The 27,783-nt window shown below is 37.0% G+C and overlaps 1 protein-coding gene across 3 annotated transcripts in view; it reads left to right on the top strand.

The window, feature by feature from the left end:
* Positions 1-2,334: 2,334 nt before the first annotated feature.
* Positions 2,335-27,783, top strand: part of SPART (spartin) — a 38,768-nt gene continuing 13,319 nt past the window's right edge. Inside the window, exons 1-8 of one of the 3 annotated variants that reach the window (XM_044249598.1) lie at positions 2,335-2,511; positions 6,218-7,029; positions 11,066-11,263; positions 13,844-14,008; positions 17,437-17,560; positions 22,641-22,835; positions 23,915-24,073; positions 24,153-24,243. In XM_044249598.1, coding sequence (XP_044105533.1) covers positions 6,220-7,029; positions 11,066-11,263; positions 13,844-14,008; positions 17,437-17,560; positions 22,641-22,835; positions 23,915-24,073; positions 24,153-24,243 — 1,742 coding nt within the window. In that variant the 5' untranslated portion in view covers positions 2,335-2,511; positions 6,218-6,219. Of the gene's footprint in view, positions 2,512-2,667; positions 2,848-6,217; positions 7,030-11,065; positions 11,264-13,843; positions 14,009-17,436; positions 17,561-22,640; positions 22,836-23,914; positions 24,074-24,152; positions 24,244-27,783 lie in introns of those variants that run through there. The other 2 variants (XM_044249596.1, XM_044249597.1) reach the window with 2 other exon arrangements.

The raw sequence follows: 27,783 nt of genomic DNA, 5'->3' as shown, positions 1-27,783 counted from the left end.
AGATAGCCAACAGACACATGAAAATATGCTCAACATCACTCATCATCAGGGAAATACAAATTAAAACCACAATGAGATACCACCTCACACCAGTCAGAATGGCTAAAATTAACAGCTCAGGAAACAACAGACATTGGCAAGGATGCAGAAAAAGAGGAACCCTCTTGGACTGTTGGTAGGTATGCAAACGGGTGCAGCCACTCCAGAGAACAGTATGAAGGTTCCCCAAAAAGTTAAAAATAGAACTACTCAACCATCCAGCAATTGCACTACAAGGTATTTACCCAAAAGATAAAAAAGTACTGATTCAAAGGGAGAGATGCACCCTGTTGTTTATGGCAGCATTATCAAGAATAGCTAAATTATGGAAAGAACCCAAATGTATATGAATATTACACAGCCATCAGAAAGAATGAAATGGTGCCATTTGGAATGACATGGGTAGAACCAGAGAGCATTATGCTAAGCAAAATAAATCAGGCAGAGAAAGACAAATACTATATATCTCTCATATGTGGAATTTAAGAAACAAAACAGATGAACCCATGAAAAAAAGAGAGAGGCAAACTAGGAAACAGAATCAACTAGAGGGAACAGACCAAGGGTTCCTGGAGCAGAGAGATAGGCAGGGGGATGGGTTAAATGGATAATGGTTAATGGAGGGCACTTGTAGTGATGAGCCCTGGGTGTTGTATATAAGTGACCAATCACTAAATTCTACACTTAAAACTAATATGAGACTGTTAAGTGATGGAAATTCAAATAAAAACTTGAAAAAGGCAAAACAAAACAAAGGAAATGTCAGTCCTTTCACCTTTGTTTGTTTGTTTGTTTGTTTTTTAAAGATTGTTTTGGGTATTCTGACTCCCTTGCATTTCCATGTGAGTTTAGGATTAGCTTGCAATTTCTTCAAAATAGTTGTCTGGTATTTTCTTAGGGATTATGTTCTATCTGTAGATCAATTTGCGGAATATTGCCATTATAACAATATTAAATCTGTCTGCAAATGTGGAATGTCTTTCCATTCATTCAGGTCTTCAATAAACCCTCTCAGCAAAGTTTTGTAGTTTGGGGTGTAGAAGTCTTGCACTTATTTTGTTAAATTTATTCCCAAGGTTTTTTTTTTTTTTTGATAGTATTGTCAGTGACATTCTTAATTTCATTTTTGGAACTTTCATTGCTAGTGTTTAGAAATACTATTGATTTTTGTATGTTGATCTTTTATCCTGCAACTTTGATGTAGTTAGTAGCTTTGTAGTAAATTTTAGAATTTTCTATATATGACTTTGTATTTAGAAATTTCATGTTTTTAAACACTTTAACTTTTATGCCTATTTCAATATCTTAAAATTAGACTTAAGTTTATGTACTAATGATGCAGAGAAGTATGATAGTTGATCAAGAAAAGACTTTCCCAAATAAAGAAATACTGTATTGGGATAAAATTTTATGAAGAACTAAGGAAATACAGATTCAGAAATAAAAGGAATGATGTAAGATTTCATATTAAAGACAATTTTGTTCCTGTAGTTTTAAAAATTGATGAAGGATATCAAGTTGCCTGGTATTTAGGTACCACTGTCTACGATTTAGAAGGGTTATATAGCAGTTTTATTTTAAAATGTCAATTTACCATAAAACAACTTGCATCTTTTGCAACTATTTACATCAGATGAAAATTTTTATGTATGGTCAATCTAAAAATGAGGGGAAAGGTGCACAGTCACATTTTCCAGAATTCTTGTAGGGAGTAGAAGAGCAAAATCATTTAAACCATTGTACTAACGTATATCTTCCTAACAGGTTTTTCTCTCTGGGATGACTGTTACCTTTCTTCGATTTGGGGAAATTCCCAAATGGCCTCTACCTTAAAAGCCTTGCCCAGTGTTCATCATAATGATGAACAGTGTTCATCATTAATTAATTTTGACATTAATTAATGTCATCTATAGCATTTTAGTAGTTTTAAAGACGTTTTGGGAAAAGGTAAGGTATGTTCACTTTGATTTTTTCCCCTTTTAGCCTCTCACATTCATAAATGGTATTCGTACAGTTGCTATTTATTCTGAGGAGTCAGGAATTTAACATTGATCTCTGTTACATAGACTTTTAGTGCGCGCGCACACACAACTTCGAGACTTTTACCATTGGAGGTTAACTGTCTTAGAATACATTAATAACAAAGATTAGGTTCCAGAAGAGTTGAGAGAATCAGCCTTTGTTCTCCCACGTGCACCGTGTCCAGGGCTCCCTCTAGCCGTGACGGCTCTCACTGCCCACCACTCTTTCCTAGCCCCTCCAGCGGCCTTGGTTCCGCTGCGGAGAAAGATATTGCGCAAGCGCGGGGGCTGAGGACGTGGCCGCGAAGACCTGGACTGGGGGTCCGCGCTGAGGGCCTGGTTCGCGTGATTCTCTGAGGGCCTTCTGCCCTCGTCCTTTTCTCTTGGCAGAGTTTCAGCTAGACTCTGCGATTCGAAGCTGAGTGACGTCTCCCCACACACCATTTTGAAGGTCAGCGTGGGAAGGACTTGGGCTGGGCGGACCGTGGGTAATCAGCCCCAGTGGGCGTCTCGCGAAAGCCGACCTGTGGGTTCCTGCCGCGGGAGCGAGGGCTGACGGGCGGGGCGGCCGCGTGACGTGGCGCGCTCTGGAGCGCGCGACTTGGAATGCTTTGTGAGTCCCGGCGTTGGGTCGCGCGCGCGTGTGAGGCGCTAAGAACCACGGGACCGGTCCCGGCCCAACGCTTCGTAGCGGCGCGGCGTCTGAGGAAACTGGTCGCTGGGCTGAGGCAGCCGGGCGGGGAACTCTTCAGGTGGCGCCGAAGCGCCCGAGGTCTGGAAGGCGCAGGTGGGGCAGCGGCTGGCGGGGAAGGATTCGCCCTTGGCGCGGGCCCCCCACCCCGAGACGGGCGGGTCGCGTGAGCGCCCCGGTCCCCGCGGCCGGACCGGGGTGGGGGAAGGGGCGGGGGGCGGGGCAGGGTAGAGAAGGCCCGGAGCCCTCATCCAAGTATCAGACGTGGAACTTTAGTTGAAGGAAACAATTTCGAGAGGATACTTTGCGAAGTTCTCTTCGCCGCCCCCGTCGTATATTTATGGGACCTCTGAGCCCCGAGCTCCCTACGCCCTTCGCTCCTGTTTACTAGCTAATGCTGCCTCCCACTCGCACCCCTTTGATCGTGCACTTGGAACATCTCTGTCCACCATTCTTGCTGCCTCATACGCGCTGTTTACTTGGCTTCGAAAATGGCTGTGGTTTTGCGCCCTTAACAGCTTCGTGAAAGTTCGGTGGTCTTTACAGAGCGTCAGCAACCAACAGCAATTGTTTTGGGCATGGATAGCGTTCGGGTTTTGCTCTTTCGAATGCATTTGTTTATGTTCCTTAGGGATCGAGCATCGCAGAGGCCCTCTCCGACCTAATTTCTATGTCTGGAAAAAGTTTCTCTTGGAATGTGCACTGTTTCGTGTCACGGCATTATTGCGTTACCGTAGAGTTGGCTCATTTTCCCACCCACTAATGAATTGTTTTACTCTGTCACTTAAGGATCCTCGAAATTTACTTTATTGTATTGTAACAATGGAGTTGCAATCATATTCTTGCAGCTTCTGAAATACCGGTAAATATGTAAGAATTCAGCACGTTTTCTTTGAAATGTCCAAAAGCAAAACCAAGAAAAAGGGAATGTAAGAATGTCCCCAGTTACAAACGGAGCTATTTTTCAATTGCTGTCCTTTGCAATAACAGATCCCATTTGGAGACATTTTATAGGAAACCTGTTTGAAACAAGAGGGTTTTATGTTGGTACTTTCTCACCTGTGGGGTTTTCTGAAACGTCATTTGTGTAGTTCCTCTGACAAGAATGGATGGGAAGCTATTGGAGTGAGTTGCATACAGGTATTTGAAAAAGTTCCATCTTCGTTTTTCTTGTAAAGGGCCAGGTAGGCAGGCATTAGAGCATTTTCTGTATTAGAGGCTATTTGTGATGTTGCCGGTAGCTTGTTACTGCTTTTAGGGCTTTTTTTGTTTGTTTGTTTTGTTACTGCTTTTAGGGGTTGAACTAAGTTGTCAGGTATTTGATTCAGAATTTTGCCTTTTCTCCCGGGATTTTTTTTTTTTTTTTTTAAGCTTACACATATGCACACCCACACATAGTTCTGTCTGAACCAAACACGTTTTACTCCTTCTATTAGAACGTTTCAAAAAATAAATGCGCTATTTGTATCTGGAACCAGGGTTTGGGTTGGGATTTAACATGATTATACAGGTGCAGGTACTGTTTTATTTAATACTACAGATTGACATTTCAAAACTTTCTGTTCTCAACTTTAAAAATGAAAGTATGCGAGGGGCGCTTGGGTAGTACAGTCCTTTAACCTGCTGACTTTTGGTTTCGGCTCAGGTGGTGATCTCAGGGTGTTTTCCATTCAGGTGGTGAGATAGTGCCCCCCTCCCGCTGCACACTCACCACCACAGTTGGCCTAAGACTCCCTCTCCCTCTCCCTGTGCCCCTCCTCACCTTAAATAAATAAATAAATCTTTATTTTTTCTTCTTTTTTAAAGACTTTAGTTATTTGAGAAAGAGCACAAGTTGGGAGAGAGGTAGGGGGAGAAACAAGCTCCCAGCTAAGCAGAGAGCCTGAGGCAACTGGCTCCCAGGACCCCATGATCATGACCTGAGCTGAAGGCAGATCCTTAACTGAGAGACTCAGGCACCTTTGAATCTTTAAAAGAAAATTTGAAAATAAAAAAGTATGTGGAATCATGTAATAACGGTTTTTGCCTTTTCAAGCCACTTGATAAGCTCTTAACTGTGATTAGGGATATCACAGGTATTATTTTTAAAAATCTTTTTTTATTCTTTTAAGTACTATTCTTCAGTGCTTACTCTTGTGAAATGCATTTTCTCAGAGACTTCTGAGAATATATCAAATCCTGGAATAAATCCCAAATTAAAAATGCAGTATTTTCGAACAAATTTTTACTTTCTGTGCTGAAATTCCCCACTACATTTCCCCTAATAGATTTCCAGGTGTTTTTCCCCTGCTAAACTTTTTTTTTTTCTCTCCCAAGATGAAGACGCTAGCAAGAAATGCTTTTTAAGCAACTGACCCATGGAATTACACCATCATCACTACTCCCCCACCCCCCTCCCACACTTTCCTTTTCATTTTCTCCAGTGACACATTATTTGAGGAAACCTTTCAGCATACTGTGCAACATAAGCTTTGATATGTAGGTATACACAAGATCAGGTGTTGAACACCTTTTCACGTGCCATTTAAAGATCCCCTTTTGTGAAGTACCTGCTCATTTTTTTCCTCATTAACAAGAATGAGAAGTTATGCATTTTAATCTGTTAGAGTTATTTTAATGGAGTTTTGGGAAAGAACAGGGCTAACTGCATGTGAGTAACCTGCCACCTTGAAGTGGAAGTAGGTAACTTTAAACTTTCATCCAGATAATTTTTTCTCACTTCTATCCTCTCCAGTGTGTAATTCAACCTCATTTCTTTTTTTAAAGATTTTATTTATTTATATGAAACAGATCACAAGTAGGCAGAGAGGCACGCGGGGGGCGGGGAGCAGGCTCCCACTGAGCAGATAGCCAGATGTGGGGCTCCATCCCAGCACCCTGGGATCATGACCCAAACCAAAGGCAGAGGCTTTAACCCGCTGAGCTACCCAGGCACCCCAGCCTCATTTTTTTTTTTAAAGGATTTATTTATTTTTTTATTTGAGAGAGAGAGTGGGCATAAGCAGGAGGAGCAGAGAAAGAGAGAATCCAAAGCAGACTCCTTGCTCAGCACAGAGCCTGACTCAGGGCTCAATCTCACGACCCTGAGATCATGACCTGAACTGAAATCAAGAGTTGGATGATTAACTGAGAAAGCCACCCAGGCGCCTCTCAACCTCATTTTTAATTAGCTGGATATAATCTGGATTTATATTATAATGGATTTTAAAATGAGGCTCTTTGGTTCCAACATTAGGTACATGGTAGGAAACATTTATTTATTACATGAAACTGTAACAAGAAAATTATTCAGTAGATATATTCTAACTTATTCTCCCTGTTTTTATTTAAGGATTTAGGAACAAGGGCATTTAGGAATTTAGGAATTCCTCTCTTCTTGAAATATGTTTAGGTAGGAGAAATTGATGATAATTCAGTAAACAAATAGTTAAATTAGATAATTAAAATAATATTTTCTCTTCGACAGAAATGGAGCAAGAGCCACAAAATGGAGAACCTGCTGAAATTAAGATCATCAAGGAAGCATACAAGAAGGCCTTTTTATTTGTTAATAAGGGACTGAATACAGATGAATTAGGTCAGAAGGAAGAAGCAAAGAACTACTATAAGCAAGGAATAGGACACCTGCTCAGAGGAATCAGCGTATCATCAACAGAGCCTGAACACATAGGTGATGGGTGGGAATCTGCTAGACAGATGCAACAGAAAATGAAAGAAACACTGCAGAATGTACGTACCAGGTTGGAAATTCTGGAGAAGGGTCTTGCCACTTCTCTACGGAATGATCTTCAGGAGGTGCCCAAGTTATATCCAGAATTTCCACCTAAAGACGTGTCTGAAAAGTCACCAGAGCCTCAGTCCTTTAGTTCACCTCCTCAGCACACTGAAGCAAATGGAAACACTTCAACAGCGAGTACAGGGTTGGTTCCTGCACCTAGTTCTTTATCCTTACCATCTCAAAGTCATCCAGCAGAAGCACCTCCTGCTTATACTCCTCAGGCTGCTGAGGGTCACTACACTGTATCCTATGGAACAGAATCTGGGGAATTTTCATCAGTTGGAGAAGACTTTTATAGGAATCATTCTCAGCCACCTCCTCTTGAGACCTTAGGGCTAGATGCAGATGAGTTGATTTTGATACCAAATGGAGTACAGATTTTTTTTGTAAATCCTGCAGGGGAAGTCAGTGCACCTTCATATCCAGGGTACCTTCGAATTGTGAGGTTCTTGGATAATTCTCTTGATACTGTTCTAAACCGTCCTCCTGGGTTTCTTCAGGTAAGCCAAAGAAAAATGTAAACATGATTTGAAATATGTATATATATACATTATTAATGTTTGCCAGTATTTATTATGGGTCCATGACAATAAGTGCAAAAAGATCACTCTAGTTCTTTTTTAATATATTCTGTGAAATTTATGAGCCTTAAGTGTCTATGTGTTTAATAGCTTCTTTTTTTAAAGATACAAAATTGTGTTATTGTTTTTTCAAAATTGTGTTTTAGTATTAAAATTGTGATGACAAGACCTAAGGGGCATCGGAACATTCATCCTTAAAATTTTAATTCTTTACTGAAGAAGAAACTTAACAACTTCAATTTCAAAAGTGATTTATGTAACTCATGTGGATGTGTTACTGTAAACCGCCACAAATGTTGTCAAGCCCCACCTGAGGGGTTGATCTGGGCTAGACCCAGCCCAGTAAGTAGAACAGTGGTCCTCAACCAGGAATGATCCCCCCCACCTACCCAAGGACATTTTGACAATGTCTGGAGACATTTTTGGTTGTCACAGCTGGGAGGTGGGTTGTACTACTGCTTCTGGTATCTAGTAGATAGAGGCCAGGGGGACTGCTAAACCTCTAAACAGGATCATTTTCATCAGTTGAAATTAACCCAAAATGTTAATCATGCAGAGGTTAAGAAACTTTGGTATAGAAGTAGAGATTGTGGTGATAATTTAAGATGCATTTCTAACATTCCAAGCAGATAAATTTATTGGCATGCCCTTGGTTGAAGAGTAAAAACTGTTGCTAAATAACAGCTGGTGTTGTTAGGGCACTGCTGTGGAATTAATGAAATATTCTAAAGGCAGGATTTTGAAGGTGATGTTGGAATAACAATCTGTTTTTTAAAAACTGGACGTCAGTATAGAGAGTTGGGTTCTAGAAATGAGGACTCCTTTACACTGGGTATAACAAAGAATTTTGCATGCATGTAAAGAAGATGATTGTTTGAGCAAAGCAGGTCTTTTTGTTCAGAGTCCAGATGATGCAGTTAGTTTAGTTACAGCAGTAGTAACCTAGATTGATTTTGTCTTTTTTGGTTTACTCCACTTTCAGTTCTTACGCAGGTTTTACATGGAATCAACTTGAAAGTTGTTTAAAGATAATTGGAGACTTACTAGGTGTGTTTAAAGGAGTTATTGGTGGCATTGGTGAAAAAAAAAAGACTTCATTATTGGATAGGAAGAATATTTTATATCTCTGTAGGTTATTTTAGGAAAGAATCTTTGAGGTAGAAAAAGTAGACATTATTGATTGAGATTGTGAGGAGGCTGATTAAAGCTGTAATACTTTCTGCTGACCTGGTAGTAGAGCTGTGTCGTAATACTGGAATTTAAAACCTTTGGTTGGGGAGGTGAGCGGGTACCTGGATGGCTCAGTCAGTTAAGTGTTAGACTCTTGATTTCAGAGCAGGTCATGATCTCAGGGTTGTGTTATGGAGCCTGCTTAAGATTCTCTTCTCTTCCTTGCATACCTGGATAGCTCAGTTGGTTGAGTATCTGCCTTTGGCTCGGGTCATGATCTCAGGTTCCTGGGATTGAGCCCCATGTCTGGCTCCCTGCTCTGCAGGGAGTCTGCTTCTCCCTCTCTCTCTGCCCTTCCCCTCCTGCTTGGGCTTCTCTCTCTCTCAACTGAATAAATAAAATCTTTTAAAAAAAAATTCTCTCTCTCTTCCCTCTCCTCCCCAATGTACACACATTTATAATACATACATACATACATATATAAAATAAAGTACAATAAAAAATAAAAAACTTTTGGGGCCCAGGCTACTGGAGATGATGGAAAGTGAGTATCAGAAATACTCTACTTGGTTACATGAGCTCAACCATTAAAATGATTTGTTCTCTAGTAAAAATTTGTCCTGTTTGAGTGCTTTAAATAAAGTGTTTTTAATCTTTCTAGTATCTCCTATTTTGGGTTGTAAATAATAAATTGCACCCAAAGTTTAATTTGAGTCTCTTGAAGAGGGTCTTATTTTCATGTATTCAGATATTTCTAACAGTGACCTAAAGGCAGTTAACATGTGTTCACTGAATGTCCCTGTTCTAAAAAACAAACACTAAATCAACTGAGTATTAGAAGTTAAATAAAATTTTTAAAAATATAACTTCTTATACTGCAGAAATCCCTGTAGGTCTCTTTGTGAAATTAGAAATTAATTTAGTCTTAAGTAGGCAGGCATAGAATTCTAGGGTTTCTAAAAACTATATTTCTTTAGGTTTTAGTTTAATATACTTTTTAAACCTATTAAATTTGTAGTCAGTTCATTAGAACTTAGACATAAGGTTGTTCTCTGAAAGTGAATCTGAGAGAAATCAGCCTGTGGTGGATAAGCCCTCCAACCTGTAATGATCTACCATTACTGGTAGATCATTGAGAAAAAATAGACCTTGAGAAAGGTCTATAAAGTTTTGGTTCAGAAGATTTGGATACCCCAGTTAAATCAAGGTGTCCAGAATGTAGAGAAATCATAACAATAAAGGAAACTTTATCAAATTTTAGTTCTTTTAAGTACAACCTTTGCAACTTTGTTTTGTCAGTTTCATATCTCTGCTATTACTACTTTCTCAATATTTCAATTTAAATGTCTCATTTGTTGGTGTTCCTGGGTGGCTCAGTCAGTTAAGTGTCCAATTCTTGACTTCAGCTCAGATCATGGTCTCAAGGTTAAGATTCTCCCTCTTCCTCTGCTCTACCTCCCTTCTCTTAAATAAATAGATAAAGAGATACATAGATAAATAGATAAATAAATGTCTCATTTGTTAATTTTATTATCCCAACCAATATAACAGCTGGGAAGTTGAGGGATAGATGTATTTCTTCTTAATATATTGAAATACATTACTATTCAAATTTAAATAATCTGGTATATTACTTAAAGTCATTTCATATACCACTTATGGCAATACATCATACTTTGGAAGACACAGTAATCAGTTTTATTATGACTTCTCTAAAGCTTGACTTGTTGTAAAAGATGAAGAAGAGTGGTGTTTGAGGTGACTGAAAAAGAGAATTTATAAAAGAAGAATTTAAAAAGGGTTATTAAGGATTTTCCAAGAAAGAATCAAACTTGGATACTCTGATCCTTTTAGGTTTATTCTGTTGGTCAGAGATGATGGCAGTGTACCAGAATTTTCCATTTTTGTTATATGAAATCTTTCAGGCTTTTTGACTCATTTAACAATATTTTGATAGAACTTAATGTTCTATTCTAGCTATGTCACATCAGGTTCTCAGACTTAGTTAAAAAAAAAAATTAAGCAGCATTGTGAAGGCTGGGTTTCTTTTTTTGTTTTTTGTTTTAGATTTTGTTATTAAGAGAGCGTACTGTGGAGTGAGGGGCAGAGGGAGAGGAGACAGAGAATCTCAAAGCAGACTCCGTGCTATCTCATGACCTCGAGATTGTGACCTGAGCCAGAATAAGTCAAATGTTTAGCCAACTGAGCCACCCAGATGCCCCTGTAAATGCTGGGTTCTAATTAAAGGAATTGTTTGGCTTCTCTGGTGCCAGATTGCTTGTGTCTAAATACTGTCTCCACTTTTTTCACAGACTCAGAGCAACTTAATTAACCTCTCTGTGCCTCAGTTTTTTTGTGCATAAAATGACAATATCTAACTTCATGGAATTGCAAGCATTAAATCAGTAAATACATGCACTTGAAAATGGTTTGATTTTATTTCCACAAAAGCATGTCTAATTTGAATTATAAAGAAAGTCTTAATTTACTTTGTTATTTATTTTAAACTAAACTCATTATTGGTTATCTGTGGGCTATTTAAGGCCACTAATTTGAAGACTATGTAGAGCAATAACATTTTTAGGATAGTTCTTGTGAGTGATCTACACAAAGATCAGACCAGCAAATGGCTAAGTTTTAGTGGGGATTTGTTGATGCTCATGATTTTGTAAAGTCTTGTAAAATGCATTTAGAATTTTGAAATGTTCTATGGTATAACAATTCTCAAACCAGTGAAAACCTAGTTTTATTCATTGATTTTTTTTTTCCTAATTAATCCTTTCAGGTTTGTGACTGGTTGTATCCTCTAGTTCCTGATAGATCTCCAGTTCTTAAATGTACGGTGGGAGCCTACATGTTTCCTGATACCATGTTACAAGCGTCAGGATGCTTTGTGGGGGTTGTCTTGTCTTCTGAATTACCAGAGGATGATAGAGAACTTTTTGAGGATTTATTAAGACAGATGTCTGACCTTCGGCTTCAGGTAACTTGTGTGATCATCGTTAGAATGCAATCTATTTTAATGTAAGCACTCATTTTTAAAGAAATTGTAATAGGATGTTATATGATCAAAATTAGAAAAATTAGAATATATAATTTGCTTGTGTGTTCACAAATACTAGTTAGAAATTGGCCATAAATAGTGAAAAAGATCTTGGGCTTTAGCGTCAGTTTACCTGGATTTGAATTTGAACTCTTGCATTAATAGCTGTTTTACTAAAGTTATTGATCTTTTTAGTTTCTCTATCATAAAATGGGAATAAAGTTACTTCATTGGGCTGTGGTAAAGATTAAAGTTTAATACATTAACTGTCTTATATCAGTGCTGACAAGTAATAATGTTCTGTGAATGTTAGCTCTTGTTATCACCACAGTCTTCCTGTTCAATTGGAAAAAAAAGCCTAATGGGACTGAATGGTGAAGTGAAGGTAATTTTGGCATTAGCAGATCGGTTATGTTGGACATTTTAAGGATATGATTGTCATTTTGAGGAAGAAACAGGTTTTACTTGAGTGAATCATCTTTGTTCTTTTGATAAATAAAACTAAATAAAGAGAAAATAAAGTGCAGTTTAAAATATGGTCTGTCATCCAATGAACTTGCCTAATTAAGCATTTATTTTTTTTTTCTCCCCATGTGTTGATCTGTCATAAGGAGTTAAAATGCAGAGTATTAAGGAGAGGTATTCTCAGGTATTCTTCCCCATCCTGATGTAGGAGAATAGGGGGAAGATATTTTTGATTCTGAAGTTGAAGGAGATTGACAGCATGATAGTATACTCTTTTATTCACCACTTCAGTCAATGTATATTTAGAATCTCTTCTTTAACTAGGTAATATGTTAAATGATGGATGGGAAGACAGAACAAGAGACTGACTTTAAAGATACCATTTAATAGCTCCTATTCTCAGGCACTTACAGTCTGCTAAATAATCCAATGCAGGATGATGATAGGTAATGAAATAAAAGTTCAGGAAGGAGATCAGGGAATATTTCACAAAATAGTTGCCTTTGGGTTCAGTCTTAAAACTTCCGTTCCTGTTTTCTTAGGAAGTAGAATACACTTTCATTCTACACCTATCTTGAAAAGATCACAGGTGACAAGAACAGACTACTCACTAAGCATAAGAGCAGAGTCCTCTCTAGCGTTAGGTGTATATTATGAGAATGATCTGGTGATCAACATACACTTTACCATAGCCAATGCTATACACTTAAACTATGGTAACAAAACATGTGGTACCCTTACAGAAATGTGTGTAGCCTCAGTGTGCTCATGGAGAGTAGTTGACAAAGGCAAAAAGGTGGTCAAATGGGAAGAGTTCAAGTCTTAGCTTTGCTGTTTACTGGCTGAATGAAATGACATTCTTTTTTTCTTTTTTTCCAATTTATTTATTTTCAGAAAATCATTATTCATTATTTTTTCACCACACCCAGTGCTCCATGCAAGCCGTGTCCTCTATAATACCCACCACCTGGTACCCCAACCTCCCACCCCCCCCCCGCCTCTTCAAACCCCTCAGATTGTTTTTCAGAGTCCATAGTCTCTCATGGTTCACCTCCCCTTCCAATTTACCCAAATTCCCTTCTCCTCTCTAACGCCCCTTGTCCTCCATGCTATTTGTTATGCTCCACAAATAAGTGAAACCATATGATAACTGACTCTCTCTGCTTGACTTATTTCACTCAGCATAATCTCTTCCAGTCCCGTCCATGTTGCTACAAAATTTGGGTATTCATCCTTTCTGATGGAGGCATAATACTCCATAGTGTATATGGACCACATCTTCCTTATCCATTCATCCGTTGAAGGGCATCTTCAAGAACTATGGTTCTTTCCATAGTTTGGCGACCGTGGCCATTGCTGCTATAAACATTGGGGTACAGATGGCCCTTCTTTTCACGACATCTTCTTAATTATTTCAGACCTATCACGGAGCAGTTTCTCCCTTCACCCCTGCATTCATTGGACCTATCTTACTTTTATATATTTACTTTTTGGTTGCGCATCATTTTTAGTTTGCTGTGTTGTCCCAGAACTCCCAACTGTAAATGGAAGTTAGTTACTAGCTATAATTTTGACTTGTCTTTACTCTTAAGTATTCATTCAGCAAAGTATATGTGAGCAAAATACCTTCAATATTAAGTGCAAAAACAGAAAACAAAATCAGTCTTCCAACAATGCAGAGTGGTTAAACTGGACATGAGTTTTGTTCATTGCTTTTGATAGCATTTAGTTTTACACATGTTTCCTAAAACTTACCATTTGTTATTTAATTAAATTCAAATGTAGCTACATCTGACTTAGTGATAACTTATACTAACAACTTCTCTAAGTTTATCTTTTATGCTTTGTCTTTAGAAGTTTGGTTTAGCCCATATGCTGTGAACTAAAGAACTCAAGGGATTGAGGTTTGGTGATGAGATAAAAGTATAGAGGAAAGACCGGCAAAAGTGGTTGTACTTATAGACTGTCAAACACATCAGTGTTTGAACAAGCACATTATTATAACACAATTTAGAGAAAATTCAAATTTGATCTAAGGTTTAGTCTACCTCCTAGGCAAACTGGAACCGGGCAGAAGGAGAAAATGAATTCCAAATCCCTGGAAGAGCTAGATGCTCCTCTGACCAACTGAAGGAAGCCAGTGGCACTGATGTAAGACAGTTGGACCAAGACAATAAGGATGTGCGTCATAAAGGAAAAAGGGGGAAAAAAGTAAGTAAAGTAAGTAAAAAAGCAATAAGGTGGTATGTGTGTGTATCCTATTCTAATGGTACCTTTTACCAGTTTCAATTATTTATAAAGTCTTATCCCTGTTTACTAAAGCAGAGCAACTTCCAAATTCACAAACTGATCACTGGCAAAAATAATTAGAATCAACTTTAATATTGTTTTTATTGTTTAATATTGTTTATTGTTTAATATTGTTACACTGCTTTAAAACATATTCTATGTTTTGGGGGATAGATTTTTTTGAAGTATTTGAGAAATTGCTGTATTTACATTAATGCATATCTTTTATCTTTTGTGTTGTGTTGTTCTCTACCTTCCTTAATACACCAGAATCTTGGGGTTAGGTATGCTTTTCCTTACACCACCATTTTTATTCAGTCCCTTGTTTCTTTATGGATGGTCATCAGGAAAGAAAATGAATTTTTTAAAAATATGTTTAGTAGTGGAACGCCTTGGCACAGTCACTCGAACATCTGACTTTTGGCTTTGACTCAGGTTTAGATCTTGGGGTCCTGGGATTGAGCTCCACATCCAGTTTTATGCTCAGCACAGTCTGCTTGAGACTCTTTATCCCTCTCCATCTGCCCTTCCACCCCCCACTTGAGCATTTACTTTCTTATAAGTAAATAAGTCTTTAAAAAATACGTTTAGTAGTTTTTCATTTCTTAGATCCTGAGTATATGATATGTTCCAAGTGGCAGTAAGTTCAGTAAGGTTTTTTTTAGTGCTAGAATGCTGAGCATTCTGGAAAAGTTAAATTTCTTATCTCAAGAAATTTCTTGTCTATTGGGGAGGACAGATTAGTAAAGAGGATTTCTAGACTGTGTGATCATTAGATGAAGGTACATAGGTTATAGAGTAGGCTAGATTGCACCATCTAATATACAACCTAGCTTCATCAATAAGTGTGAGCCTATAGTGGTGTGGGAAGCAGTAAGGAAGGCTTCTGAGAGGGCATTGTGACCAAGATAACTCCTGAAAGATGAAGCAAAATTTGGTCATACACATAGCAGTTTGAAGGAGATTCTAGGCAGAAGTAGTAACATAAGCAAATACATGAAGAAAGAAAATACCATTGCGTGAGTATTGAATTACAAACAGTTTTGTATTGTTCATTGTTTTATTCCATATTGTAAGTGCTCAATAATTATCTTAGAATTATCATACCACTTGAATAGTCTGCACTTTAAAATTTTTTTTTAAAAATTGTATTTATTTGTGAGAGAGAGAGAGCACAAGCAAGATGGGGGCAGAAGGAGAAGGAGAAGCAGACTCCTGCCCAGCAGGGAGCCTAACATGGGGCTAGACCCCAGGACCCTGGAATCATAACCTGAACTGAAGGCAGACACTTAACCAACTGAGCCACCCAAGTACCCCTTGAATATTCTACATTTATTTGTGGATTATGTTGAACATCTTAGACCAGCTTTGTGGAGGACACTGGGAGTCCAAGATGGTGCCAAGAAATATATTTATTAAAAATTTTTTAAAAAATTTTAATTTGCATAAAATGCAAATACAAATGATACTTAGTGAAAAGTAATTCTACCTCCCATTCCTCTCTATCCCTTAGCCACCTACCTCCTTGCTCTAGATATATTATTGCTAGCTTCTTATCTTTGCAGATACATTCAAACATATAAACATACACATTTATTTTGTGTGTGAATATACGTGTATATGCACACATTCACATAAGAATATGAATGGAAGCATGGAAGACATACTGTTTTGCTCCTTTCTTTTTACTTAGTATGTTTGGAAATTTTTCACATTTAAAACTTCCATTTTTAAGAAATTTAATTTGTTAACTAAAAAAAATCAAATTATATAAACAGGTATATACATTGAAAAACTCTACTCCCACTTTTGTCCATGTCATTGTCCTTGCCATAGTAGGTAATCACTTTTTATCAAGATCTTGTGTTTCTTCCCTAAGTTTCTTGAGGCAGGTAAAAGCAAATAAAAACAGATTTCTCTCCCTTTCTTATACCAAAGGTAACATCATAGAATATCTTGTATTTTGTTTTTTTTTTTATTTGAATAAATTCTGGGGATCTTTCAGTGTTATAAAATGGAGAACCCTCTTAGTCTTTTTTATAGCTACCTCATATTTCATTGTATGGATTTATGATAGTTTTCTCTAACCAATCTATTTATTGAGTCTTTGGATGATTTTAGGCTTTTGCTATTAGAAACCGCTTCAGTGAGTAGATTTGTAGATCCATTGATTCATACATTTGCAGGTAATTCATCAGATACACTCTTAGAAGTGGGGTTACTGAGTCAGTAAATAGATACATTTGTAATTTTGATTGATTTTGCTAAGTTGCCCTCCCTAAGGTCTATACTCTAGCACTTCCACTGGCATCATAGGAAACCTGTTTCTTCATAGCTTAGTCCACAGAGTGGGTGATCAGCCTTTGTGTTTTGGCAGTCTGGTAAGAAATTGTGTATTGGAATATCGTAATTTGCATTGATTTTATTGTGAGTGGTGTTGTGTATCTGCTTAGGGGTTCTTTGAATTTTGTGTCCTATGGGATGTCTCTTCTTGTCATTTGTCCATTTTTTTATCACTGGGTTGCTAGTCTTTCTTCCTGATTTCCGGGGGGGGTCTCAATGTATTAGGACTTTGGCTCATTATTTAAGATAGAAGTTCCTAATATTATGTTCATTTTGTCTTTGGGTTTTAATTAGGAATGACTTTCCCTCCCCCCATAGAAGTTTTCATTTCATTTTTAATATTTTATATTTTAAGTGAAGTTCTCTTCATATTTCCATTGGGAAGTTTGATTTTCAAGAAATTTTATAGTATTATGAGGTCTGAGTTAGCCTGCTGTTAATTTCTTAGAATGAATAAATTTAGCTTTGACATTTTAAGTGTTGGCTCTAGTTCTCATAACAACTGTTAAATTAGCAAAATGCAGGTATATCTGTGTCCCTATTTCCATTTAGATGGAATAGTAGTGTTTATATATTTTTACTTGCTTTTACTTGATTTCTATCAAAACCAGTTTATTTGGATACATCCTTCCTTACTGATTGAGTCATATAACAAATGTTTTAAATCTTACTGAGTATCATGTGCATACTGCCATCAAGGGATTGATAAGTTTATGAAGGAACTCATAATCTCATCATTTTAAATATGATTTGATAAATGCTATATTGGAAGAATGTTGATATTTAAACCTTACTTTCCAGGGAGACCTTATATAAGACCAGGATATTTTTAAGCTTTATGGCAGTTGTGGTATTTTGCTTTCTGTTATAAAATATACTGGTAACTATGTTGGCTGGAGGTATTTTTATTAATTATATCTAACATTTGTTGGCTTAATATTTTATTACATAATGCTTATTATATTTTCCCATTATAACTTTTCTTTATTGTTTTACATTTGAAACATTTTTACTAGGCTAAAGACACTTCAAGTGAAGAAGTTAATCTGAGTCACATTGTACCCTATGAACCAGTTTCAGAAGAAAAAGCAAAGGAATTACCTGAATGGAGTGAGAAAGTGGCTCAAAATATTTTGTCAGGTATTAACAGTAATGTTAATTTTTTTCCCCTATAATGTGAAACCTTTGGAATACATAAGAGAATACTTAGAAGGACAGTATTTTGTATTTTGGTTCTAAATGATCATTTTATAAATACTTTAAAACAGAGGAACTAGTCTTTTAGAACATTACATATTATCCATTCATCCGTTGAAGGGCATCTTGGTTCTTTCCATAGTTTGGCGACTGTGGCCATTGCTGCTATAAACATACCCAACTTTTGTAGCAACATGGACGGGACTGGAAGAGATTATGCTGAGTGAAATAAGTCAAGCAGAGAGAGTCAATTATCATATGGTTTCACTTATTTGTGGAGCATAACCAATAGCATGGAGGACAAGGGGCGTTAGAGAGGAGTAGGGAATTTGGGTAAATTGGAAGGGGAGGTGAACCATGAGAGACTATGGACTCTGAAAAACAGTCTGAGGGGTTTGAAGTGGCGGGGGGGTGGGAGGTTGGGGTACCAGGTGGTGGGTATTATAGAGGGCACGGCTTGCATGGAGCACTGGGTGTGGTGAAAAAATAATGAATACTGTTTTTCTGAAAATAAATAAATTGGAAAAAAAAAAGAACAATACATATTATCACATAGGTAGAAATTCTTGACTATTTTCTGTTTCACTCTAGGGAAAATTGGTAGTCAAAATCTTTGGGAATCCCCAGACTCTCAGGATAGCTCTTCTGAACATAAAATTAGTTATTTTCCATTCTTCTTTCAAATTCCTCTTCAGTCCTTTTCTCCCCTTCTACCCCTTCCTCTTCTTCTAAAAAAAGTGATAAGGAACTCTTCACTTTGGAAGCAAAGTAGCATTCCCTAACCACACTGCAATGGAGGTATGAAGAGACCTGAGGATTATAGCTAAGCTGTTTGGGATGTAGGCTGTACTATTTAATTCTGGTTGAAAGGGTATCAGATCAGTTATTTTAAAACCACAATTATCGGGGCACCTGGGTGGCTCAGTGGGTTGAAGCCTCTGCCTTCGAGTTGGGTCATGATCCCAAGGTCCTGGAATTGAGCCCCACATTGGGCTGTCCTCTCAGCAGGGAGCCTGCTTTCCTTCCTTTCTCTCTGCCTGCCTCTCTGCCTACTTTTGATCTCTGTCTGTCAAATAAATAAGTAAAATCTTTAAAAAAAAAAAAAAACAGTGATTATTACGGACATATGTCTTTCCACGTTTATTCGTTAACATTTTGGCTTTTCAACTGTTTTAGCTCTCAGATTTTTAGACCTTCTATTTTGTTTTTAAAAACATTGCCAGTCACTCTTTAGTAAGCCAAATTTGTGACCCTGTAAAGAGATCTTGACCAGTCATTTAAAAGACTGTCAATATAGATTTCCATCACTGCACTAAAAACCCATTAAAATAATAAAGATGTCTATAGCAGAGGAAACCTTCAACATGAAAAACCCAAAAACTAAAATAAGTGAAAATTAATTAACTAGGAACTAAAATACTATTTTGCCCATGTCAGAGAGCTGCTAGAGATAAGACAAAGCCATGTTTTTCAGTTACAATTTTAATAGTTAAAATTTAGCCTTGATAAAGATTTTCAAAGACATTCTAAAGAAAAATCTTCACTCTTACTATCCTGTCCCATAACTTTACAGATTGCTAGGCTGTTAGGTCAGCATTCAGAAAATTTGCCTATATTCACATATAAGTAGATAACTAATTTCAAAGGTTATTTTCTTAAGTTTTTTTTAATTCTTACTGCTCAAGATAGTTCTGTTTATTATTCCTATGTGACAAACCATCCCAAACTTAATGGCATCAAACAACAAACATTTGTTTGTGGTACTGTGGGCCAGGTATTCCAAAAGGTCACAACAAGGATGGCTTACATCTGCTTCATGATAGCAGGACCTCAGCCAGGAAGACCCAAAGACTGACTAGTGACTCAGTAGCTGGGGGCTGGAATCATCTGAAGTCTCCTTCATTCACAAATCTGGCGTCTGGGTTAGAAGAGCTCAAAATCTAGGACTGCCAAATAGAGTACCTAGACATGGTCTCCATGTGTTTGACAGCTTAGCAACCTTAAGCTAGTCAGGCTTCTACATGGTAGCCCAGGGTTCCAAGCATGAATGATATAGCAAACAGGCAGAAGCCACATACCCTTTCTAACAAATTCTTAGAAGTTTCCAGCATCTCTCACTACAAGAAGAATAACAGATTTAAGGGGATGTGACATAGACCTACCCCATATCTCAATGGGAGGAATGTCAAGGTCATGTTGAAAGAACATGAACAGGTGATACTGTTTGGCTACCTTTGGAAAGTATTGTATGCCACTAAGTCTTTTTTTTTTTTTTTTTTAAGATTTTATTTATTTATTTGAGAGAGACAGTGAGAGAAGGAACACAGCCCGGGAGAGTGGGAGAGGAGGAGTCTTCCTGCTGATCAGGGAGCCCAATGCAGGACTCGATCCCAGGACTCTGGGATCATGACTTGAGCTAAAAGCAGACACTTAACGACTGAGCCACCCAGGCGCCCCCCTATGCCACTAAGTTTTAGGCCTCCTAAGTACCACACAGATTACATGTACTGGTTCTATTCAAAGAGCAGAGTACCCTTAGAATTAGCTAATTCTGGGGACAGATGGCTTTAGAGATTTCAGAAAAAATCTGAGCAGTGCATCATTTGAAAATGAGCAAAATCACACTCTGATAACACTTAGGGGACTGCTTTACTACTTGAGACTTTAGTAGGCTTTTACAACTCTTTTCTTTTCTTCTTATCTCCTCAGTTCTAGCAATAGCCCTAATAGTTGGTTACGTTAAAATTATTTAACTGCCACTCAGAGTACATACCTCTTTATGTGCTTTTTAATAGGTAGAATGAAAACCAACTAGCTCATCAAATACTTACGGTACAGGTAATAAAAAAAAGTGGCAGAAAATATTCAAGATTTACTCCAGGGAAAGTGATCTGATCTGTCCGGAGACAGTTTCTACCTGACTCATGCAGGCTCTATACAAAGATAAGTAATCAGGGATCTAAAGAGCTTATTCACTTTATCCCATGGTTTGTTCCTATTAGTGTCTGAAGATCAGTAAAGATCAGTAAAAGTTACAGTACGGTGTTTTGTGAATATAAAAAGTGAAAAAACATGAAGTTACTGCTTAAAATTTACCTGTGTAGCATATTGGCTTGAAAGGCTAGAATTACACATTTAAGAAGGCAACTGCCAAACATTTTAGATGGCGATTTTAATCTCATTTGGGAAGAGGTAGAGGATCATCAACAGTAGACTGATAAGAGTACCAGCTGCATTGGGTTAGATTTGAGCGAGATCATTTATTCAGCAAACATCCATTGCCTGGATGGCATGCCATTAAATGGTTGCATATAAGATGAATATGGATAGAGTAAATCTGTATCTGGCTCTACACAAGCCATTTAAAAGATTTTAATAGCTACCAGTAAAATACTACATTTCCTGATCTTCTATTGTAATATCTTAGGTTTTAAAGTATTATCTCTATTATACACTCTTTCATGGTGATAACTTCTTTATAATTTGCATCTAGTATTTCTCTTTCTCAATCTTATGACTTTTCACTTATCTAATTTCCATTTATTCTTAGTCACCAATGGACTCTGTCCCTCTTGTTTATTTTATTGTAGGAGTATAGTCTACTTAAGCTTTCTTTTGCTTCATTGTCATTTATGATTTCTCAGTCTTCCTTCTTCAAGTTCAGCCAGTTTTTTACTTCTTAAATCTTTTCAACCTGTAAGTTAACAGCAAACACCTTATGTATATTTTTAATAGAAGTCTTCAGTCCCTATATTGTTATGGGAATTCTTTGCTGGAAGATACTTGTCTGGGTTTGAGACCTGGTCCTCCTGCAGGGGAGGACAGCGGGGGAGTGTTTGAGCTAGAGGTGGAAATGTTGACTGAAACAGGAAGAGAAACACAACAGTTTTTCTAATCAGTTCCCACTTGGCAACTTTATTTCATTGTTTTTTATTTATTTTTATTTTTCATTGTTCATATTTTTAAATAAACAGGATTTTTACATGTACTGGATGCCTACTCACTCACAGGCCAGAGTAATTACATAAAAACCATGCCACAGACCTTTGGAGAATATACTTAGGTATTTTATATGTCTAGCTTTAAAAGCTGCTTTTTTCAGGGTATAGCCAAAAAGGAAATATTTAAAAACTGTAAGCTCTCCAAGGCAAGGTAACGCCTTCTTCTTCCTCTTAGGGGAAACTATTCTCCTGGGGATTTTTCCTTTCTTTTTCCATCTCTTCCCACTTCTCCTTTCCTCAAGTGTACACAGGGACTTTTCACTGGAGAAGTCTATGCTATCCTGCTTTCTGTCTTGACAGTCTCATTTTTCGTGTATGCTCTAAGAAACATTGAGCAAAACCAAAGGGCTGGGAACTACTCTCATGAGAAATGGCTAAACCATCTAGGCTTCCCGTTTTCTTCTTATGTATTGAGTATTCTTCTCTCTTTGTCATTCAGGTTTATGTTATAAATTAAAAGGTGTGGAGATCATGGGATTTGGGTTTGGGATTGAGGGAGGAACAGGACCCTGCCTTGTGCCTTTTGTCTAAAGCAAGCAAGCAAGAGTTCTTCCCTGATGTTTGAGATCTAGCAGGTTTATTGGTTTCTAATTTGCATCATTTGTGTCTAAACCCCTCAGCACTTCATAGAGGAAAAGTGGTACCTGGACTAAGGCAAGAACAAGGAAGCCTGGGTCCTCAAGCCAAATACTGTGTTATTGACACCAAAACCCAAAATTAGTCCCTAACAATAGTAATAATAGTGTGATAAATAACGTATAGATACCTACAAGTTGTAGTAGCAGCAGAGTAATACAGAAGTATGTTACTGAGTAATCTGTGACCTAAGTACTGAAAGATAAATTTACTTAGAAAAAGTGTATTCCAGGCAGAAAATTACAATTGTAAAGTCGGCTTAAAAGTTTATGGTGTGTTTAGGATCTGAACATTGAATTCCTTGGGTTTTTTCCTTTGATTTATTAAAGGGTTTATAGGTATAATCAGCTCTAATATTGTGGACTTCTTAATTTTCGTATAAAAAGGTGCTTCCTGGGTGAGCTGGGGTTTGGTCAAAGGTGCTGAATTTACCGGCAAAGCAATCCAGAAAGGTGCTTCTAAACTCCGTGAACGGATTCAACCAGAAGAAAAACCAGTGGAAGTTAGTCCTGCTGTGACCAAGGGACTTTATATAGCAAAGCAGGCTACAGGAGGAGCAGCAAAAGTCAGTCAGTTCCTGGGTAAAGTAACTTTGGAGGACTTTACTTCTTTCAGTTAAATTAAAAATGATCTCTTAATTCAGGTTAATCTAAATGTTCATTTAGATGGTTTAACCTTAAGAATAAAGGATTAGGACAAAGCAGTATCGTCTTGCTACTCATAGTGGGATCTATAGCAACAACATCAACCTATCTGAGAGCTCTAGAAATATTTCAGATATTTGGTACACATTACTGATTCAGAAACAAGATCTCTAGGTGATTGTTATTTGCATATTAGTTTGAGAAACATTGGTTAAAGAATTATTTTGATGTGTCAGAAAGAGGAGTGTCCATGCCTTTGAAAAGGATTTTCAAATGTATTTGCTATCCTTGAATGTATTTGCTATCTGAATGTATTTGCTCTGAATGTATTTGCTATCCTTGAATATGACACGTTCTTTTAAGGACAACTCACTGTGTCTTAGTTGGGGTGGAGTTGAAGGGATGTATTGTTTGAATTAAGCTGATTTGGTGATTCTGATGTCAGCCTTCCCAAGTAACATGTCTCTTCATCTTCCTTGAGAATCATAGATTTAAAGTTTAGTATTTTAAGATAGCCAGATAACTCCTTAATGAATTATCATTAGATTTAGTAAGATTATCTTTTTGGTATTCAGTATTCTTCCAATCAGATTTTGGTTTGTTTACTTTTATATAGACTTAAATACTTTATTACTATTTCAGTGAAATATTTGTCAATATGGAGAAAACAGAAGTATACATAGCTGGAAAACATGAAAGATGGACCTACAAGTCTTGTATTACAGCAATCTTGGTTTTTTTTTTCTTGTTTGTTTGTTTTTTAAGCAAACTGCCAAAAAGAACATTATGTTTAAGAGGCAAAGTTTTATCATTAGGTTCTGCAAACGTGTCTTTAAACCAAATAATATGCTTTGTTTAAAAACTGGCCAGCCTTGGTTCTCCTCCTTATATAGAGTTGCTAAATTATGCAATAAAACAACTTTAGATGCTCATGTAAGAATTTTGCTAAAAAGTGGTAAAATCAAGGAAAGAATACATTTTTTCTAAGTGTTTCCCCTTTTTTATGGTTTCATTAGTTGACGGAGTTTGCACTGTAGCAAACTGTGTTGGAAAGGAACTGGCTCCACACGTCAAGAAGCATGGAAGCAAACTTGTTCCAGAATCTCTTAAAAAAGACAGAAATGGGAAGTCTACCTTGGATGGTGCTATGGTTGTAGCTGCAAGTAGTGTTCAAGGTAACAATGACCCATAAATTTAACTAGCAAGGTCCATTTGTTTTGCTGTAGTTTTACTTACTTTTAAATATATTTGCAGGATTTTCAACTGTCTGGCAGGGATTGGAATGTGCAGCCAAATGTATTGTTAACAATGTTTCAGCAGAAACTGTACAAACTGTCAGATACAAGTAAGTTGAGTTTTATCATTTTAATGAATAAATCTGTTCTAACATTTGCAAAAATTCAGGACAGTTAAAATGACTGTGCCATTATTGAATATCTAATAAAACAATTTTTTTACTGTTTTTCTATTTATTTATTTGACAGAGATCACAAGTAGGCAGAGAGGCAGGCAGAGAGAGAGAGGAGGAAGCAGGTCCCACTGAGCAGAGAGCCCTATGTGGGGTTCGATCTCAGGACCCTGGGATCATGACCTGAGCTAAATAAAGGCAGAGGCCTTAACCCACTGAGCCACCCAGGCACCCCTACTCTGTTTTTCTTAATATTTTTGACAAATTAATAGAAATATGTGACTTTGCCTTATATTACTATTGGTTATATTTGTTCATCATTCATGCAATGAATAATCTTAATGAAAAAAAATCCAGTTTCTGAATACCTTATTAACTGCATGTTCTTGTGATGGGTGATGTTTGCCAGTAGTTTTGATGGGAAAAACTTGAATTTTAATTAATCTGTTGTACCTTGTTAACGTTAGCCCCTTCTGTATATAAAGAATGTTAAATATTGCCACATCTTATTTGACTCTACCATTATTCATTCTTATTGGAATGGACAGATGGTATGTTATCTATTTCCTATATTAAAATGTGGGCAAACATAGAAATGATGGATCTGCCCAGGCTAATCTGATAAGTGTTAAAGGTGAGACTTAGAACAGGATCATCTGATTTTAGCTCTTTATTCTTTATAAGTCCTCGAGGAATCTAGTTCTAAAAAATAAATCTAGTTTGAAGGACCCGAGTTCCTTTCTTAGCTTTGAATTAGTTTAAAGCCTAATATTAAATTTTTATTTAGAAACCAAAAAGTAATATTCATGGTATTCTCAACTCTCAGTTATTTGTTTTAATTATCTACTCACAACATTTCAGATCATACTTACGTATCAGACATTTGTGTTCAGTGCTTTTTAATATATGTATTTAATCTTCAGCACTATTTTTTTTTTTTGAGAGAGAGGGATAGAAAGAAGAGTGGGGGAGGAGCAGAGGGAGAGAGAGAGAGAGAGAGAGAGAATCTTAAGCAGGCTTCATGCCCAGTGCAGTATCCAATGTGGGACTCCATCTCACAAACCTGATGTCATGACCCCAGCCAAAATCAAGAGTCAGACACTTAACCCACCGAGCCACCCAGGCACCTCTAATCTTTAACATTATTATCTCCATTTTATAAATGAGGAAGCCAAAGCATAGAGCTGTTAGCCTGGGTGGCTCAGTGGGTTAAGCCACTGCCTTCGGCTCGGGTCATGATCTCGGGGTCCTGGGATCGGGTCCCGCATCGGGCTCTCTGCTCAGCGGGGAGCCTGCTTCCTCCTCTCTCTCTCTCTGCCTGCCTCTCTGCCTACTTGTGATCTCTCTCTGTCAAATAAATAAATAAATTCTTAAAAAAAAAAAATAATAACCTTGGTGAAGATTATATCCCTGGTAAGTAGTAGACCTGGGATGTAAGCCAGGTCTCTCTGTGTCATGCATTGTGAAGAACAGTACTGGACCAACCCTGTGCTTGATGGGACTTATGTGCACGTTTAGTATCTAGAGTTAAAAATCACGATCTATCATGCATTTACATTCTCTCTCACTATAGTAAATTTCTAGTGGCTTAGGAAAAACTAACTTAGTTTCCAGACTGAGTTGATTTGATCTCCAACTGGAGCATGCATACATTTTGAATCAAAGCAACATAGCATGTTGATCAAAAGATTTGGCAAAGAAAATATAGAATAGATCTGAAATTCTTTTTGTGGAAATAAAAAAAAACAAGTCTTCCAGCTTTCTACCTCTGGGTACTTTTAACTTTGATCTCTAGTACTCTTTGTGTTGTGACTCTGAGGTTATTTTGGTGGATCAATTATAATTAGAAAAATAGTTTTGTTGCAAAAATCCAAGAAAATCAGCTGTGCCTTTTCGGCCATAAGTGAATTGTCTTTAGATTATCAGGATCATTTGTTGCCTAAATTGTTAGGCAGTCATGTTAGAAAGTAATAAATGCTTCCATCAGCTTTGCCTATTTCCTACTTTATTTTTAAAAAAATGCTTAACTAAGTACAATTAAATAGAGCTTTATTAAAGGTTAGCAAGGTTTTGGTGTAGATACTCTATTTTTGGTCCTTAGTGAGGATATCTTAATATGATGAAAAGGACACTTTTTAACAGTGGTTCTGAGCTAATTTATTTTTATAATGGTATGTATTGCTGTTCTTTTTATGCTTTACTCCAAAGATCTGTGGAGTGAAAAAACAGGTGAGAATTTAGTTAAGTAGATTTATATTTCTAACTATAAAGCTACTTTGGTCTTAGCAGTAATTTAATTAGAAACTTGGAAAGATATTATGTGCAGTGGGGAGGTAAAGGGTTTTGTAATACTGTTTCCTCATTTATGAATAATCTGGCCCAGAAGTAGAAATTATCTTTTAAATGAAGAAACTGCAAGTATCAAACCAGTAATAATTTAATATTTATCACTGAAGAAATGGAAGAGCTAGTTATTCATTTAATTTAGTTCTGATTTGTTTACATAAATTTACATTTCTGAATGTAAATGTAATAAATCTATATTTTATATTTATGATTTTATACTTTGAAAAAGTATTTGATAGCGTAAGCATTTATGTTTCTTTTCTAATCCAACTGATGATAGTGTAATAAAATTTGTATTCTTATTGACTATAAGTTATTCTCCAAGTTGTTTTGAATCTGCCATAATTATATGCATTATGCCTAGGAGAAAAACAAATGTATTATATATACTTCCTTATCTGATTTCTGGTGTTGAAAGCCAGTACAGGAGATTATCTTTTCATTTAGGCATATTTAAAAGCAGATTGTGTTAAAGAAGTATATTATTTATACATTTCATGGATTTATTTATTTATTTTTTATACCTACAAATGCCTATTTTTATTTATTTACTTATTTATTTAATTTTAGTTTATTTTTCCACTGTTCCAAGATTCATTGTTTATGTATCACACCCAGTGCTCCATGAAATATATGCCCTCCTCAATACCCACCACCAGGCTCACTCATCCCCCCACCCTCTTCCCTTGCAAGACTCTCAGTTAGTCTCTCAGAGTCCACAGTCTCACATGGTTCGTCTCCTTCCCCAATTTCCCCCAGTTCACTTTTCCTTTCCTTCTTCTAATGTCCTCCATGTTACTCTTTACTCTCCACAAGTAAGTGAAACCATATGATAATTGACTCTCTCTGCTTGACTTACTTCACTCAGCATAATCTTCTCTAGACCCATCCATATTGATACAAAAGTTGGGTGTTCATCCTTTCTGATGGAGGCATAATATTCTATTGTATATATGAACCATATCTTCTTTATCCATTCGTCTGTTGGAGGGCATCTTGGCTCTTTCCACAGTTTGACAACTGTGGCCATTGCTGCTGTAAACATTGGGGTACAGATGGCCCTTTTCACTGCATCTGTATCTTTGGAGTAAATACCCAGTAGTGCAATTGCAGGATCATAGGGTAGCTCTA

The sequence above is a fragment of the Neovison vison genome, chromosome 5 (assembly GCF_020171115.1).
Source record: "Neovison vison isolate M4711 chromosome 5, ASM_NN_V1, whole genome shotgun sequence".
Classification (NCBI taxonomy): domain Eukaryota; kingdom Metazoa; phylum Chordata; class Mammalia; order Carnivora; family Mustelidae; genus Neogale; species Neogale vison.
The sequence above is the reverse complement of the archived record's forward strand: the minus strand, read 5'-3'. Positions and strand labels throughout refer to the sequence as shown.